At 45.7% G+C, this 17,903-nt stretch overlaps 1 protein-coding gene across 1 annotated transcript in view; it reads right to left on the bottom strand.

Annotated features, from left to right (window-relative positions):
- SMG1 (SMG1 nonsense mediated mRNA decay associated PI3K related kinase) overlaps positions 1 to 17,903 on the bottom strand; it is an 80,365-nt gene that overhangs the window by 29,380 nt on the left and 33,082 nt on the right. The window contains exons 25-42 of the mRNA XM_032231403.1: positions 16,539 to 16,740; positions 15,490 to 15,599; positions 15,177 to 15,324; positions 14,914 to 15,073; positions 14,085 to 14,205; positions 12,897 to 13,145; positions 11,218 to 11,502; positions 9,765 to 9,909; positions 9,409 to 9,544; positions 8,408 to 8,638; positions 8,067 to 8,244; positions 6,776 to 6,937; positions 6,199 to 6,416; positions 5,348 to 5,502; positions 4,103 to 4,325; positions 2,863 to 3,109; positions 1,786 to 2,015; positions 119 to 361 (exon numbers count right to left, since the gene is read on the bottom strand). Of these exons, the coding sequence (XP_032087294.1) occupies positions 119 to 361; positions 1,786 to 2,015; positions 2,863 to 3,109; positions 4,103 to 4,325; positions 5,348 to 5,502; positions 6,199 to 6,416; positions 6,776 to 6,937; positions 8,067 to 8,244; positions 8,408 to 8,638; positions 9,409 to 9,544; positions 9,765 to 9,909; positions 11,218 to 11,502; positions 12,897 to 13,145; positions 14,085 to 14,205; positions 14,914 to 15,073; positions 15,177 to 15,324; positions 15,490 to 15,599; positions 16,539 to 16,740 (3,443 nt within the window). The remainder of the gene's footprint in view (positions 1 to 118; positions 362 to 1,785; positions 2,016 to 2,862; positions 3,110 to 4,102; positions 4,326 to 5,347; positions 5,503 to 6,198; positions 6,417 to 6,775; positions 6,938 to 8,066; positions 8,245 to 8,407; positions 8,639 to 9,408; positions 9,545 to 9,764; positions 9,910 to 11,217; positions 11,503 to 12,896; positions 13,146 to 14,084; positions 14,206 to 14,913; positions 15,074 to 15,176; positions 15,325 to 15,489; positions 15,600 to 16,538; positions 16,741 to 17,903) is intronic.

The raw sequence follows: 17,903 nt of genomic DNA, 5'->3' as shown, positions 1-17,903 counted from the left end.
CCAACAATCAGTTCTCTGAACTACTTAGAAAGTTACCCACCGGTTCTCCCGAATAGGTGTGAACTGGCTGAATCTCACCATTGGACACAACATACATCCAAAGTCTTTCATGTGTTACCTGGGTCACTCTCCACCATTCGTCAGGTGTGGCACATGACGACCAAAGCTCTTTAGCTAGAAGACTCGGGGGTGTGGCTTCCATTAATTCTTCCAAAACGGACTTCATGACATTCAGCGGCCAGTCTCGACGGGAGACGTCCAGACTAAGTCCAACTGCTTTCAAGGCTGGTCCAATTTTGCTGTAGTAGAGTTCGCTGGGTCTGGGTACGATCCCTGGGTTCTGTGGGGCCTGGTAGGAATCCTGCGCATAAAAACACTGCCTGTTAAATGTGCTTTGCCCAACTCACCTCAAGCCAAAGAATGTTATTGGAAACAATTGTGCCGTACATTGAACGTAACATATTATCAGCTGCTCGATAATTAATGATGGATATAATAAATCTTAAGGAATGACCCTTTTACTATTCCCATTTCAAACCATATTATTCTGGATGGGACAAGAAAATACAACATGTCTAAATTAAAAATTATGTGACTTGCTTGTCAGCTGATGCATCTTGTATCCACTTTATTATATAATGGAGAAATAATACCATATTGATTACTAAGTTTAAGGCAGTCCCCAACCCCCAGTCCATGTCCTGGCACTGGTCAGTGGCATGCCAGCAACTGGACCACGCAAACAAGCCCCATCCGCGGGATGCAGGCAGCAAAACCACGCCCCCTCTAGTCCGCAGAAAAACCGTTCTCCATAGAACTGGTCCCTGGTGCCCAACAGGTTGGGAGCCGCTGCTCTAAGCTAAGGAGAGTGAGGAACAATAATAATGTATATTGCTTATTGACTGCCCAACTTCTTTCCAAGATCCAATGGTGTATTAAAGACCTTTCTTTCAACAGTTACCTGCTACTGTGATGCTCAAACCCAACAGGACAGAAGGCAAAGCTCTCCGTGCCTTGAGGCCATCCTTACCTAATTAATACCCTCCAGGAAGTACCAGGCTATGTATTATGAGGGTTACAGCCCAATACCATCCAGATACGATTTCCCAGCATCCCCCAGCCAGCAGGGATTAAGGGAGTTGCAAAAAGAGCTGGAGGGCATCAGTTTGGAGAATGGCTGCTCTCTGAGCTTAGGTTTTTTCTTCCCGATTTAAATAGGCTCTCCTGAAGTCTCCAGCTTTAGATCAGGGGTGTCACACTTGATTTCAATGAGGGCTGCAGCAGGGTTGTTTGACCTCAGGGCGGGGTGTGTGTAGGCAGCTCAACGTCACTGTGGTGGCCCAAGCGCTCTGCCAGCGAAAACAGGCTCCCAAGCTCCGTTTTCAGCTGCGACAGCCTCCTTGCAACCCTCTGCCGGGGAAAATGGAGCCCTCCCGAGCTCTGTTTTTGCTGGCAGAGGCACCGCAGGGCGGTTCTTCCTTCACTGTTTCCAGGGCAACCCCACGGGCCGGGTCTAAGCACCCCACGGGCCAGATCGGGAGCCCAAACTTTGAGTTTGACATCCCTGCTTTATTTAGATGGTGGAGGAATTAGGGTGTTCAATAAAAAGAAACTGGCACACGAGTTAAAAACCACCACCACCACCCAAAAAAAAAAAAAAAAACCTCAGGGAAACCACCTGATCCGAGTTTGAAGCGATCCCATCTAAGTGCAATTATTTACGGAATGCGGATGCCAAACAACACACGGACTTTCGAAAGAGGGAGCCCCCTGCGTTGTGTTTACCTTCTGGGCTTGCAAGGCCGCCTCCCGCTGCTGCCACCTCTTGTAGAGCCCAAACAAAGGCGTGGCTCCATCCACCCACTGAATCAGGCCCGATCTGGTTCCCAAGGGAGTCACCGAGTAATGCCTGGCATGGAAACGCGGCGTCTCTTGGCGATTGATGGTAGCAAACATGGTGTTGACGATTGACAGGAACTGCATGATCCGTTCGTCCAGATGCAAGTCTTCCAGGCCTGTGCAGAAAAGCAGAGGAGGGGAGGGGGTTAGGTGGGACGTGTCTTCCTTGGTCTCAGCACACAGGCTCCCTTTGGGGATTGGGGCTTGCGTACAGGGAGTGCTCGATTTACAATCACAACTGAGGCCCAAAATTTCTGTTGTAAAGCAAGACAATTGAATTTTGCCTCATTTTACTGCCATTCTTACTGTGGTTGTTAAGTGAATCACGGCAGTTGTTAAGTTAATCAAGGGGCTCAGGCATTAAGTCTGCCAACTTACCATATTTTTCAGAGTATAAGACGCACCTTTTTCCTTCAAAAAAGAGGCTGAAAATCTGGGTGCGTCTTATACACTGAATACAGCATTTTTTCCCTCCCAAAACCTTCACCAAAATGGCCATGCAGAGCCTTTAGGAAGCTTCCAGAGTGCTCCTGGGGGCTGGAAAGGACAAAAATGAGCAAAAAATGGCCCATTTCCCCCCCCCCATCCCCAGCAGCTATATAAGCTTCCTAAAGACCCTTTTTTTGACAAAAATGGGCCAGTTTTCATGAAAAATGGGCCATTTTTTGCTCGTTTCTGCCCCCCCCCCCCCCAGGAGCACTCTGCAAGCCTCCTAAGGGCTATTCATGCCCTTTTGAGGCGGGGGGAAGGCCCGTTTTTGCAAAAACCGGGCTCTTTTTGGTAGGTCTACAGAGTGCCAAAACTTTTTCTTTTAATTTGCCTCTTCAAAACCTTACTGTGTCATACTCCAGTGCGTCTTATAATCTGAAAAAAATGGTAATAATTAAAGTGACCCAATGGGAGTAACAGAGACTGAGAGAACTCTGGGCATCCCTAAAATAATCCCACCCTAAAACGCCTTACCTTTGAAAAGATACGGGTAGTTTTTCCCATCGGAGCCCAGAAAGAGGAGCTTCTTCGGTTTGGTTTTGGTTGGCAGGATGGTGATGGTGCTTCCTACGCTGTGTATGGTGACCGTGTCTCTGGCAGACACTTCTCCGGGGAGGGCTATCTCCGTGTTGGTCATGGCAGCCAGCCAGGGGCTGATCTCCTCGAGGCGCAAAATGTAGCTGGCCCGCTTCTGGGCTCTCTGTTGAAGGTTGAGCATCACCTGTTTTTTAAACACGGGCAGGTTAAGAAAAGGTCTGTTATGAACAGGGGGTTGGACTAGAAGACCTCCAAGGTCCCTTTCCTTATTCTGTTGTTATTTTGTACATGTTTTTTTTAATTATTTTTATTGTCAGCATCTGATGTTTGTTTGCTTGTTGTTTTTTCCTTTCCCAATTTTATATTTTAACTTTGGAGAGAAATAAGTTACTAAAAAGAAACTATTCCACTTGATGTATTTACATTCTACAAAGGAACCATTTTAAAAAAAATAGTCTCATTATATAGGGAAGTTTCACTCATTCTGAGGCTTTTTATCTTGGGGCCTATGGATTTCAGTAGTCTCCATTCCAAGTCCCTCTCCTTGGGAATAATTCACTTGGAGAGGGATGCCACACCAAACTTTGCAAACCAAACTTTGATACCCTGTTGCCGTGATGACATACCTATGGCATGCATGCCCCAGGTGGCACGCTCTCTGCGGGCACGCCAGCCATTACCCCAGCCCAACTCCACCACGCATGCATGCACGCATGCCTTCCGCTGGCCAGCTGGTCTTCGGGTCCCTGCCGCGCATGCACGGGGCCTTCCCAGATCTCCCCAGTTTCTTCCCCTCCCCAGCACATCCAAGCTTTCTCCTGCATTTCTGCTGCCCGTGCCTTCCCTGTTCCCCGCAGGTTTCACCCTCCAAGCTAGGATGTGCTGGGGGGAGGGGAAACTGTGGAGATCAAGAGCCCGCCCGCCCCCTCTGCGCCCCATTTTGGCCCTGAAAAACCTCCTGCACCAACGTGGAAGCCAAAACGGGGGCCAGGGGCGCAAGGCACATATGCAGGGGAAGGGTGCATGCACAACCCCTCCGGGTCTACGGAAAAACCTCTCTCCACAGAACCGGCCCCTGGTGCCTGAAAGGTTGGGGACCGTTGATCTAATGCACACCTAGTGAAGTTGTTTCTACTTCAATTAAATAAGCGGGGGGGGGGGGGAGGAAGACCCCTACCTCTTTGAAAGGGATCCAGCTGCTTCCGGGCTTTGCGGGATTGGAAGGGTTCTTCAGCTTTTCCAAGGCGTTTTCAATGGCGTCCCCGTAATTATCCTGAAACCACTTCTCGTGGGGCGTCTCGGTGGGTGCGGCAGTGATGCTTTGTACATGTTCCAGAGCAAAGACGATGGGTTTCATTAAGGCAGTGTGCTTTTCACGCATGATGGCTATTTTTTCCTCTCTTTAAAAGAAGAGGGGAGAAACAAAGAGCAATTAGGGGAAAACTGTCCTTTGGTCTGAAGGACATTGGTCTAACTATTGGCACTATCCCCCCCCCACCTAAAAATTGTGCAGAAGTAGAGCATCCTAAAGTATAGAAGAGCTAAACAAATAATTCCCTCAACACTGTCAAGCCATTCACTAAGGCTGCATTAATTTTACTATTACTATTAGTCTTCTCATCATTCCTCTTACCCATCTCCTCCCACTTATGACTGCAAGTCTGTAACTTTGTTGCTTGTATCCTTACCATTTATATTGATTCCTAATATGATTTGATTGCATCTTTGTATCCTATGATTATCATTACCATATTTTTCAGAGTATAAGACGCACCGTAGTATAAGACACAGCAAGGTTTTGAAGAGGAAAAAATTTTTTAAAAGGTTTTGCACTCTGCAAACCTCCCAAAAACGGGCCCTTTTTCGCAAAAACGGGCCCTTTTTTTTTTTTTTAAAGGGCATGAATAGCCCTTAGGAGGCTTGTAGAGTGCTCCTGGGGGGTGGGGGCAAAAAAACGAGCAAAAAACAGCCCATTTTTCCCCCATTTCTGCCCTCCCCAGCCCCCAGGAGCTCTATGAAAGCCTCCTAAAGGCTATGCACAGCCACTTTGGTGAAGGAGGCGGGGTTTCGGGAGGCAAAAAATGCTGTATTCAGTGTATAAGAAGCACCCAGATTTTCAGCCTCTTTTTTGAGGGGAAAAGGTGCATCTTATACTCCAAAAAATACTGTATCTTTTCTTGTCTTTTTATGTACTCTGAGAGATTCTGCACCAAAGACAAATTCCTTATGTGTCCAATCACACTTGGCCGATAATGAATTCTATTCTATTCTATTCTATTCTATCCTGTTTTCGGGGAAAAGAATGAAACTCAGAAGGGTTTTTTTTTTTGCTAAAAATTCTTTGCGAAATCATCCAGCTAATTTCTCAGAGGACATTTCAGGTGGCAGCACATCACCTTGTGCATTGGGAGAGAAAGCTTACTTGCGTAAGGTGTTGTTATTCTGGACTCTCTTTACTTCATCTTCCAGTTGCTGAATCCGCCTGAGGACATACATGTGTTGCTGCAAAAGGACACCCAGCCAAAGTTCGTCCCAGAGAACGGTGACTCGCCGCAGCTCGGCTACAAGCATTTGAACCTAGATTGACATCAACGCAAAAGATTCTTTTAACAGTACAAAGCAGTGGTGAAAATCAAAAAAAGTTTACTGCTGGTTCTGTAGGTGTTGCTTGGTGGGCATGGCAGGGGAAAGGATACTGCAAAATCTCCATTCCCACCCTAATCTGGGGCAAGCCAGAGGTGGTATTTGCCGGTTCTCTGAACTACTCAAAATTTTCACTACCAGTTCTCTGAACTACTCAAAATTTCTGCTACCGGTTCTCCAGAACCTGTCAGAACCTGCTGAATTTCACCCCTGGTACAAAGGCAGAAATGGATTTCCCAAGGCTCTTTTTCCCAAAGGCAAAGTGTCAGGGCAATGATGATTTAATAGCTGATCAGCCTCTGTAAGGCTATAAGCCGAGATGATGACGTGAGGATGAGTCAGCAGGGTTGCTGCCACTTTAAGAAGTTGTATATATAAGGGAGGCCATGTGAGGGTGTTTCTCCTTGTGTTCTATCTGCATTGTAGTTCTCTGTCTAGAGTTGAAGATCGATTGATTGCTTGGTATTTGCCTAACACGCATGTATATGTATGTATATATAGGTCTTGTATATAAACCACTGTGACTCTGACACAGAGAGCATCAATTCCTTCCTGCTTTAAGCCAGAACTGTTAAAAGCACGGCAGGTCCAGCTTAAACACAAGCAGCAAAAGTCAGACAGAAACTATACCTGTAACACCATTGTTGGATTTGCAGCTGACAGCTTCTCAACAATTTTGCTGTAGCAGTCTTGCATCATTGCCTGGTCTTCATTTAAGCCCAGTTTGGCCTCCTCCTTGAGGCTCTCTTGAGAAGCCGGAGGGCTGGCCCCATCACATTCACTGCCCAGCAGTTCTTCCCCTTGAATGTTGCCCAAGAAGGTAGGGATTGCTGAGGGGAATTTGCTCCCTAGGTTTTCAAGAGAAAAGAAAGTTAGACTTGCTAGGCCAAAATCCAAAAGTCGACACAGAACACTTTGAATAGATGGGGAAGAACTGTCATAAGAGTGAAACAGGATCAGTAAGAGATGTTTTGCTCACATTAGAATTGCCAAGATAACGTGCTTCATACTGAGTATAGGTTCTCTGGCATTGGGGGGGGGGGGACACGCAATTTCACGGACTAGCTAGATCCCACGCATGCAAAGATTAAATTTTGCAACAGTATGAGATAGATTAAAAAGCCTGGCAAAAAGACTCGCAACACGGCTAAAAGATAAAACTACCTAGAGAAATTAGACATTTCAAAAGATGCCGACTCAAATATACCTGAGGCTTGAGATTCGCTGCTCAGAGAAATAGTGCCAACAATTGCAGGGTACAGGATGAGGTGAGGAGAATCTTGTGCTACTCGGCAGAGGAGGTTGCAAATGCTCTGTCGAACATACACTTCTGGGTGATTTAGACGTGAGAAGAGTTGAGGAATTATGCCTTTACGAAGACAAAAAGCAGACAGCGTAGTAAAGAATTGATTGGCATGCCGCAACTGATTGTTGTTTTTTGCATTTGACCACTTAAAGCTGCATTTCAGTCTTACTGCCCTGAAACTCTTAACGAGTATAATCTCTTGTTAGCACATGCACCATCCTTGACCATCTTACAGCTCAAGCGTGAAAATGCTTGTAAGCTAGAAGTGCTACTGCAAATAGCTATCTTGCCCAGCAGAAGCCAATCTGTGCAGAACTCTTAAGGGGTGAACTCAAAACAATGCAGAATATAGCCAATATTTTGAAGCATGTGTTTTGGTTGATATATCGTAAAATTCATTGGCCTTTTTAGCAATATTCTCACTCGTATTCTATATTTACCATACATTTTCACACCCTGTCAAGAAAATATCTTTTGACTTCCAAATGCACAAAAGATTTCATTTTTGTACAGTGAAGCTGTGAATCTCAGGGTAAGAAATGGACACACATTTGTGAAGTATGCCACAATATCCCAAAAGAAAACACTCAATTCTATACTCACTCAAGATGAGCCCCATATAAAATTAACAAATGAATAAAGCTAAAGGTTCCACTTGCACATATGTGCTAGTCGTTCCCGATTCTATGGGGTTCCTGGACTCTATGGGGCGGTGCTCATCTCTGTTTCTAATCCAAAGAGCCACCGCTGTCCCAAAACATCTCTGGCATGACTAAATGCCAGAGATTCCATTTCTGAAACAGAACGCTGTTACCCTTCCCACCAAAGGTGGTCCCTATTTTTCTACTTGCATTTTACATGCTTTCAAACTGCTAGGTTGGCAGAAGCTGGGACAAGTAATGAGCTCACTCCATTACGTTGCGCTAGGGATTCGAACTGCTGAACTGCCAACCATTCCAGTTGACAAGCTCAATAAATGAATAAAAGTCCTTGAATTCCTTAAAGGAGTAAAAGTATATTTTTACCAGGTCTACCATGTTCAAAATTAAGCCCCATGAAATGCAAAGATAATCAGCATGGGGATAATTGCAACCAATTAATTTTCGCCTATTAATTCAAGTTGGTTTTATTTCTCTAGAACTGCTTGAAGACTTATGAGAATAGAATTCTGAACGGCTAAAAATGTTCATACCCCGCCATGGAGCTGTAGGAGTCGTTTCCAGTCCATGCTCGAGATACTGCCTCAGTTCCCCGGCGTGTTTCACAAGCAGCCTTAACAACCTCAAGGTGGCCATTACGATGACATCATCAGTGCTCTGTTCTGAAATATTCCTGAGGTGCAATCTAGGATCGTCTTCATCGAGAGGAACCTACGGACCCAAAAGAGGAAACCAGCTCTGCTGAGAGAACAGTTTTTTTTTTTTTACAAACTTTGGTGGCTTAACAGCATTCTTTGCAAACTGATTAAAGCGCACAATTTATAGTATAGCCCTTATTGTCATTGTACATCATATATACAGCGAAATTGCCTACCTGGCCAGCATTAAGTTTCAGGAAAGTAAAATAGGCACTACAGGAAAGCTTATAAAGGCTGAAGATCCTGTCTACAACTTTCCTCCACACTTTGATGAGACCCTCGGTTGAGTTCTCTTCCAGGTCCAAGAGCCAGGGGCAACTGCTCAACAACTGGCGCCAGATCACATCCACCATATCGTCTTCCTCGTTGTCTTCATTCTCTGCAATCTGAAGGGTTATATCCTCATCCTGAAGGGGGATTTAAATGTAACAATTACCCCACCGGGTAACAACAAAGCAGATGACAAGGTGGCAAATGAAACATTTTTCATCCTATGTCTGTCAAGGGTTATTTTTAAGCAAGCCGGTTTAAGGCAGGCTCATGCTGTCCATTGATTTACACTAGTGGTCGGCAACTTTAAACACTCAAAGAGCCACAAAGATCCTAACCGGAAGCCCCCCCCCCCCCCCCCCCCACGTTCGATTCTAGAGCCAACCGGAAGTCCTGTTCCCCAACCACAGAGTCTCCTCCTAGCACGGCATCCTTTTTCCTCTATCTGTCCTAACCGAAAGCTCTATCAACTGTGGAGCTGACCGGAAAACCCGTCCCTTGCCATAGAGACATTTCCTGGCACACTGTGCTCCCCCCCCCCCACTGGAAGATCCTCTCAAAATTGTGGCGCCAACCAGCAACAGGGAGCCACAGCAGAGGGATGAAAGAGCCACATGCGGCTCCAGAGCTGCAGGTTGCTGACCCCCGATTTACATCAGTGACATCGTTCACATTTTCAATGCTTTAAGTACCACATCTTGTTCCTTTCTGATTGTGCAAGAGAGCACGGCCCTCCAATACGCTACATAAAGAAATACCCAGGCAATAGTGATCTAGTAACATTGGCCTTCTGATTAACCTTTAGCGGATTCAAATGTGAAACGGTCAATCAACTCTAATTCTGTAAGCAAGGACAGTACTGCATCTGACTTTTCAGCCATTATTCATCCGCAAATTTTAGACTAACCTGAATCCCAGCAGGCCGGCAGACTGCCTGTCCAAGAATGTTGTAGATTTTCTCTCTGTCATCTTCTGTAATATTTTCTGGAAGCAGGTTTTGAACTTCCGATTTCTCTCTTGGCAGCAAGCGCACACCTCCTTGACTGTAACAGCAAAGATTTCCCCCCCAAAGTTATTTGGGTGATGCTAAGACAGCATTGCCAAATTTTTGCAAATACCCTACTGTTCGGTATGCTTGTTCAATTATCTTCCCCTGCCTTAGACAAGACAGGCTTCTAATGATTCCACTTAAAGTCCATTTACAAAAAGTTATTAACTTGAGATGTATTCACAGCCATCGTCCATTTAAAGAATTGGATTTACCTGGCATTGTCAACCACCTTTCGGCCCCATCTGTAAGCCCAGCTAGCTAGAGCGGCCCATGATTTCGCTACTTCGGGAGCCTGGGCTGAAGAGAGACGGTACAGCTGCCCCAAAATGAAATCAGGTTCTCCAACACCAATGTTGACTGGAGAAAAGAGAACAAAGCACGGCGTGGTTATCTCAAGGGGGAAAAAGAAGGCCAGTGGCCCAGCTTTTAAGTGCTCACTTTTAACAAGCAGAGAGAATAAAGATCTCAGCTGAATGGCATGATGCCAGACTATTAATTTATTTATTTGTTTGATTTGTCTAGCGGCTTACAAAATTATAAACAATAAAAACTAAAAAGGTCTGTGCATGCGCACGACATTAGAAAAGGGGGGATTACATTTCTGCCTATGAAGATTGTTCTGTGCATGCACAGAACCTAAAATCAAAATGGCGATAGAACTGGTTCGGGGGCGTGGCCAGCCAAGTTACTACCTACTTGGCCGTACCGGTCCGAACCTGAAGGAACCCACCTCTGAATGGAATTCAAGATTAGAGAGATAGATGATAGATGATAGATAGATAGATAGATAGATAGATAGATAGACAGACAGACAGACAGACAGACAGACAGACAGACATACATAATAGGATATCATATGATAGGGATGGATGGATGGGTGGATGACTAGATGGATTGGTGGATGGATGATGGGTGGGTGGGTAGGTGGATGGATGGATGGATGGACCGACAGATATATGATAGGGATGGATGGGTGGGTGGATGGCTAGATGGATTGGTGGATGGATGACGGGTGGGTGGGTGGGTAGGTGGATGGATGGATGGATGGATGGACAGACAGATGGATAGACAGATGATAGGGATGGGTGGGTGGGTGGATGGCTAGATGGATTGGTGGATGGATGATTGGTGGATGGATGATGGGTGGATGGGTAGGTGGATGGATGGACGGACAGACAGACAGATGATAGGGATGGATGGGTGGGTGGATGGCTAGATGGATTGGTGGATGGATGATGGGTGGGTGGGCAGGTGGATGGATGGATGGACAGACGGATGGACAGACAGACAAGAGCGGCATGGTGGCCTGGCGGTAAAGACATTAGCTTCCCACTCAGAAGGTTGACAGTAGGTAGCGGCAGACATTTCTCTCCTAGGGCACTAAAAAAATATTTACTGTGAACTCCGTGTGGCATCAGAAAGGGCATCCGGCAAGTAAACACTCAGCTCCATCCATTCTACCCCAAATTAAGGGATTACAGGGCGGTAAAAAAGATGGGATGGGTGGATAAATAAAATATAAATTATGATTAAAATTACGGTAAAAAGATAGGGAGAGTAGGAACAGGGTGGGCAGGGGGTGAGGTACGATCTGCTATTGGTCCAGCAACCACCTATGCAGACAAAGAAGGTGGGGGGAAAGGCCCAGTTCTGGGTCTATTTTACCTGTAGATTCACTTTCGATCCTCGGATACTCTTCCTCCATGGAGTTAACGGATGGCAGATCAATCAATGTGTAGATGTTTCTGGACAGCATGGAGAGGCCCGTGAGATTTTGCTGCTGTCGGGCTCGGTACACTTGTTTCAACTGTCCTGAGATTTCCTTCCACTCGGCTTGGATCCATTTGGCTAAGGTCAGGATGGACTTGGCCACAGCACTTTCGGCTTTGGCAGATTTGCAGAAGCAGATGGCGCAGGAGCTCAGCATCTCCATGGCGTGGGTGGACTGGCCTGAAAACAGGGAAGGTCCTTTTAGTGGCAGACACTGGTCGAACGAGAAGCTGGCACATTTCAGCTCTGCACATTTCAGCTCTGCACATTTCAGAGGCGAAGATTGCCTTAACAACCCATGGGGCTTTTGGGGAGAGGGGGGGTGCTCAAAGAGACGGATATAAAAGCATCACTGCTAAAAATGAAAAAAATATAAATCTGTTGCATCAACCCAGAATATTGGGTGCAGACGTATTTCTCAAAATGTCTTGCTGCTTTCCCACTTGGCAGAGAGGTTGAGAAAGAGTCGTTTTAAAATAGTTTAAAATGCCTGTTTGGTATTCTACTAATGTAGCAAGAACTGTCGTAATCTTTTTACCCCCCCCCCTCCTTGAGGCTGCCTGGACAAGTCCCTGCAGTTTATTTGGTGAGATTTTTCTGACATTGTTTGCTATTGCTTCTTTCCTAGGGCTGAGAGAAAGGGTTTGGCCCAAGGTCACCTAGCTGGCCTGGTGCTTAACGCAGCCCTGGAACTCACAGTCTCCTGCCTTTTACCCTAATGCCTTCACCACTACACCACCCTGGCTGTCAGATCCCTAAAAGGGGTACTGCCATTCAATTGGGAGGAGGGGAGCCTCGGAGTTAAATCATTAGCTACATCTGAAACAACTGAGTTTTACAACTTTACAACTGGTTTCCTGTCACCGGGAGACTGAAGGTCCCAACATCTCTGGAGGGATGTTTATGGTAGCTATGTGGGACATATAACTTTGATGTCTAACTAGAGATAGCCACAGGAAGGTGTGATTTATTGACTCCCAGGGCAGAAGAGTTAAGGAAGCATCTTCACACTTGTGTATTGGTCAGAATCTGCATTCGGACAAAGGGGAGGGGTCATTATCAGCTTAATCCCATTTGCATGGCCTAAAGGTTTTCAGATGCTGCTTTGCTTCTAATGGTTTCTATCCTGCTTGATTAAAGGTTCCTTTTGAAATAATCCGTTTGAAGAGTCTTTACTTTCTCAAGTTAGGAGAGGAGCCATTACACTGGCTCTTACCATGAATTTAGATAAACTCCAGCTGTTCGTCTGCCTCACTGATGTCTGACTCTGAAGGCAGCTGATAACTGGCATATGGCCCTGGCCCCCTCTCTGCCTCCGACACAGAGCCCTCATCAGAACCTTCCCCAGACTCCACGACTGGCTCATGTTCCTCCCCAACCTCCTCACTGTCTAAATCTGCTGCCAGCTCTGCTGGCAGGCCACAATACAGGTTATAGAAAAGGTTGGGACACACACACACAAATACCGAGATAGTGAGATGGGCAACATATAAACTTAATGAATTAAGGAAAACATTACAAATACTGAAAAGTGTTTTTTTTTTCTTTCAGAAAGTTACACAAGCGGCACCTACCAGCTGTGTACAACAATTTGGTCTTTTCTATTTCAAGCTCAGGACCCCATTTTTCGTCCATCTGAATCGGTGCCGGCTGCTTCTTAAAGTGGTGGACTAAATCCTGAGCTGTGGTGGTTTTCCCTAGCTGGATTTCGCTACACTGAGCAAGCAGCCGTGTCGCCAGGGCCACGTTCCCACGTTTCCTTGCAAATTTTGCAGCCGTCAGCCCCAGTTCCATCAAATGGCTTTTCACAGGAACACTCTGCCCTGAAAATAAAGGTCCAAAAGTGAACTAAAAGCATCAGAGAATAGAATATTGAAATTAATAGAATAGAATAGAATAAAGGAGAGAGGAGAGAGAATAGAATAGAATAGAATAGAATAGAATAGGACCTTGGAGGCCTTCTAGTCCAACCCCTTGCTTAGACAGGAAACCCTACACCACTTCAAACAAATGGTTACAATAGAATAGAATAGAATAGAATAGAAAAGAAAAATTGCAGAGGAGAGGATGCCACAAAGAAAAGAGGGGGGTGGGGTTTCAACTTATTTTCCAAAGCCCCAGAAGGCAGGACAAAAAACAATGGATGGAAACTAATCAAGGAGAAGCAACCTGGAATTAAGGAGAAACTTCCTAACAGTTGGGACAATGAACCAGTGGAACTGCTTTCCTCCAGAACTTGTGGGTGCTTCATCACTGGAGGTTTTTTTAAAGAAAAGACTGGACAGTCACCTGTCTGAAATGGTATAGGGTCTCCTGCTTGAGCAGGGGGGTTGGATGGACTCCAAGGGTCCCTTCCAGCTCTATTCTAATTAAAGATATCTCATCTCTCCTCTTGAATAATATTACCAAGCATTGGATCTAAATAGTGTTTCCCTTTATTTAAAAATATGATCCCAACTTCTAGGTTCTCTTAAATCCAGGAGTAATTAATCCTGATGAAATAAGTGTTTCCTTCTTTTTAAACTTTAAGGCAGAAAATCAGGTGAAGGGATTTTGCTTCCTGTTTAACTGCACTATAGGGGGAAGTAGCTTTAGATTCTCCCAGGAATAACCGATACAAACAGAACAGACACTCATGAGATAAGGTATGATGGTTTCTGAGAAACAAACTGCAGATTAATACAACTGCTACACTTTTGTCAGACGGACAATTCTAGGATTTCCTTATTAAAATGCACGTGAGTTTAGCATCTATGGTATACCTTTCAGCTTCTCCAGCAACTGATTTTGGAACATGGTGTATCTTAAAGCGTGCATCCATGGCCTTACATCATGTTGCTTACATGAACGCAAGGCTTCGCTGAACAAGGGAATGAGGCAATCCTGTAAAGAAACAAAGGATGTGAGTAGTGGGTGGGCTGTAAGGCATCTTTTCCTCCAGCTTCTAATGGAAACAGTCCTGCACAGATCCTGATGCATTCTGAAAGTATGTGCTGTATATCTCAGTCTACACACCTCTTCATTAATCATAGGTGTTTGACAATACAGTAATGAAAAGTCAACGGTGATGCCAGCTGGCTTCTGGTATTACAGTACTTAGATTTTTATTGTTTCTTGATTATGTTTTTGATTATGTTTTTGATTATGTTTTAGATTTATGTTTTAGATTATGTGTTAGAGTTAGAATTATAGTTAGGCTTTTAATGCTATTGTGACCTGCCCAGAGTCGCTTAAGATGATCAACCATACAGATCTTTAAATGAAATATTTTTATAGTAAGATTAGTTATGAAATGCCCTCAGACAATAAAATCCACACACACACACACACAGACACCAAAAAAAAGCAGCAAGGGAACTACAGAATAGGACTTTGATCTTAACCCCATCAACCCAATTGAGGCATGTTAATATTTGAAGCCTAGGGTGGTTATTCTCAAAGTATTTCGCCTGGCCTGGACTTCGTTCTCCGTCATATAATGAGGTCTTTTAAAGCAGTGAGTCTCTAAATTCATACACTTGGCCAGGGCAGGCCACAAGCAAGAACACCCATCTGTATCGGATGTCCTGTTCAGGAGGCAGAGACATATACCTCGGAGGACAGCCGGCTGGAGACCGTGTTTTCCAAAGCAGACGAACAGTACAGCTGGAGAGTGCTGAGGACGGGCAAAGATTGAGAAATGGTCAAGGTGGACAGCCGCAAAGGCCCAAGAGCAATGCGGGACGTCTGCTTCAAATACTTGGTCAAGTTCCTGGGGGGAAAAAAAACACAAGGGGCACATCCAAGAATTATTCGAGCTGCCAGACTTCCATAAAGCCTCTCCCGGCCGTCCCAACCACCGCAGCCGCGCTCACTCTGTCATGGGCTGCCATTTCTGGTCCTGGTCGAGGTAGCCTACGGCTGTGGCCAAACAGACGGAGCTCCTCAACAGCTGAACCTCAATGGCTTTCTGAAGTTCTCTGGGATCGGGAGACAACACGTTTGGAAGGAGCTTCTTCATATCTACAACGAGCGTCAGCAGATATAGAGTTGCTAATATCCATCGACTTCAGGCTGGCTGTTTTAATCCCACAATAAAGCCACCACCACCACCACCACCACAAGTGGATGAGCGTGGAAATTAAGCTGAATCCCCGTTGAGTCAACATAAGCTTTAATTTGGAGTACCTATTTTGTCTTTGGCCCCTCCAATAAGCAGGTTGATGTCCTCCCCAGGAAGCAGCTCCAGTTGTTCTGTACATTCGGCAAGTTCTCCGGCTCCAAAGCTGCTCAGGGACCTGCGATAAAGGGGAAGCCGCTTCTTAATTTAGCCCAGCAACAAGCAGCGTTCTGCTTTATTTCTGCAATGGTCACTTCCAACCTCTACAAATACTGGCCTCTCACTTTCTGATAGGCTACTGTTTGGGAGAGGGGAGATATTGATTGGTAGAATTTCTACATGCTAGAAAAAGATAAAGAGGGGGAAGTAATGGGTTTTCCCTTTCACTTTTCTCCTTGGCCTCATCTGTTCCTTTCATCCGGGGTGAAATTCGGCAGATTCTGGCAGGTTCTGGAGAACCGGTAGCGGAAATTTTGAGTAGTTTGGAGAACCGGTAAATACCACCTCTGACTGGCCCTGTCCCCATCTATTCTCTGCCTTCCGAGTCCCAGCTGATCGGGAGGAAAGGGGATTTTGCAGTATCCTTCCCCTGGAGTGGGGAGGGAATGGGGATTTTGCAGTATCCTTCCCCTGGAGTGGGGAGGGAATGGGGATTTTGCAGTATCCTTCCCCTGGAGTGGGGAGGGAATGGGGATTTTGCAGTATCCTTCCCCTGGAGTGGGGAGGGAATGGGGATTTTGCAGTATCCTTCCCCTGGAGTGGGGAGGGAATGGGGATTTTGCAGTAACCTTCCCCTGGAGTGGGGAGGGAATGGAGATATTGCAATAACCTTCCCCTGGAGTGGGGAGAGAATGGGGATTTGCAGTATCCTTCCCCTGCCACACCCACCAAGCCACGCCCATAGAACCGGTAATAAAAAAAACTGAATCCCACCATTGGCGCAGAACCACTACAGTTCAAAATCAGAAGTCTGCCCTTGGCAGGAAAACCCTCAACTGTCATGTCTTCTCCGCTTCCTTTTGTCGGCCACACAGGTGAGCCGTCCTAAGCACACGCCTGTTGCCTGAAAGGGACTTCCTCGTGGCACGGCACAGCTGACCAGCCAGCGGAAACTTACTTGATGTAGTTGAAGTCAGCTTTTAAATTCACTGAGCCGCCGCTGCTGTTTTTTTTCAACTCGTGCACCGCATTCTGCCATTCCTGCACCGCAGACCAGTCAGCGATGGAAACGTAACACTCGCAAGCTTTGTTCCCCAGGTAATTGATGACTTCGGGGGAAGAATCCCCTGGCTTGGTCAGCACCATCTTCCGCGAATCTCCTGCATAAGCCAAAGTGTCGGATTAGTGCCCTCCACAAACTTAAAGACACACTATTTTCAAATGTTTCATTTGTTTATTTCAATACCTCATTTCTCGACACACCCCTTGGAATTCATTTCTTGGGGTGAAAGGCCAACTAGAAGTGCCTAGCTATTGTGATCTTTTGGAAAGAGTTTCATTTCCCTGCCTCACGATTCTCATCTATGCTACCATGTTTCCCCGAAAATAAGACAGGGTCTTATTTTCTCCCCCCCCCCAAAAAAATAAGCACTTTGGCTTATTTTCGGGGAGGTCTTATTATTTTCGAGGTGCAGGAGGGGGCGAGCGTGGTCACCTCATGGCTGCTGCTGTGTGGCAATATTTTGGAGGGAGGGCTTATTTTAGCGCATGCACTCAAAAACCCGATTTGGCTTATTATCGGGAGAGGTCTTGTTTTCGGGGAAACAGGGTACTTTTCGTCAATGCAATATTTATTTCTTGGGCAAAGGTACAGAAAATAACACTGTCAAATTGTTCTCTTCCTTGCCAAAAAGAGGTTGTATTATTGCTTCCTATGGAAAACCATCACACATGAACTATCCCCAAAATACCTACCAAGTCAAAGGTGCCAACCTTATATTCTCACTTGTTCCATTTAAGGAACATGCAGTTTACTTTTTTTTAAGACTTATGGGTATGTTCGTTTCTAAGTATTTCCACCTACGCACAGAGAGACATCCCCCCCTCTTCCTTCTATGCTGCTAATCCATGGCTGTCCCAGACTTTAAATAACTGTTCTGACCGAGGCTTTCCAAGAGCATGAAATCATCTCCTTGTCCCGATAAAAACCCCTTTTATTAATTTACTATGAATTCTGCTCATTCACATCCAGCAAAGTCTTTCAAGGGAGGATTTACAGTCACAAGACTTTATCTGGCTGGGAGAGCTGCCAGACCGATCTCTGCAGAACTCGGCAAGGAGTCTCGGAGAGTAACGAACCAATTAAGCAAACTAATTGTCTCCTGCAAACTCCCCTCCCCTTTCACTCCTCTTTTATTTCCTCTGGGAGGGGCCGTTCATTGTCCACCTGTGGCCTTACTCCCAAGTCGACCCCTGTTCTTTAGCTGTTCCCTTTGTCTGGCAACTCTGCGCATGCGCACACTGGGAACAGGCTCCAGCTGTT

This window comes from Thamnophis elegans, chromosome 14, assembly GCF_009769535.1.
Source record: "Thamnophis elegans isolate rThaEle1 chromosome 14, rThaEle1.pri, whole genome shotgun sequence".
Taxonomy (NCBI): Eukaryota; Metazoa; Chordata; class Lepidosauria; order Squamata; family Colubridae; genus Thamnophis; species Thamnophis elegans.
This window is presented reverse-complemented; position numbering and strand designations above follow the sequence as displayed.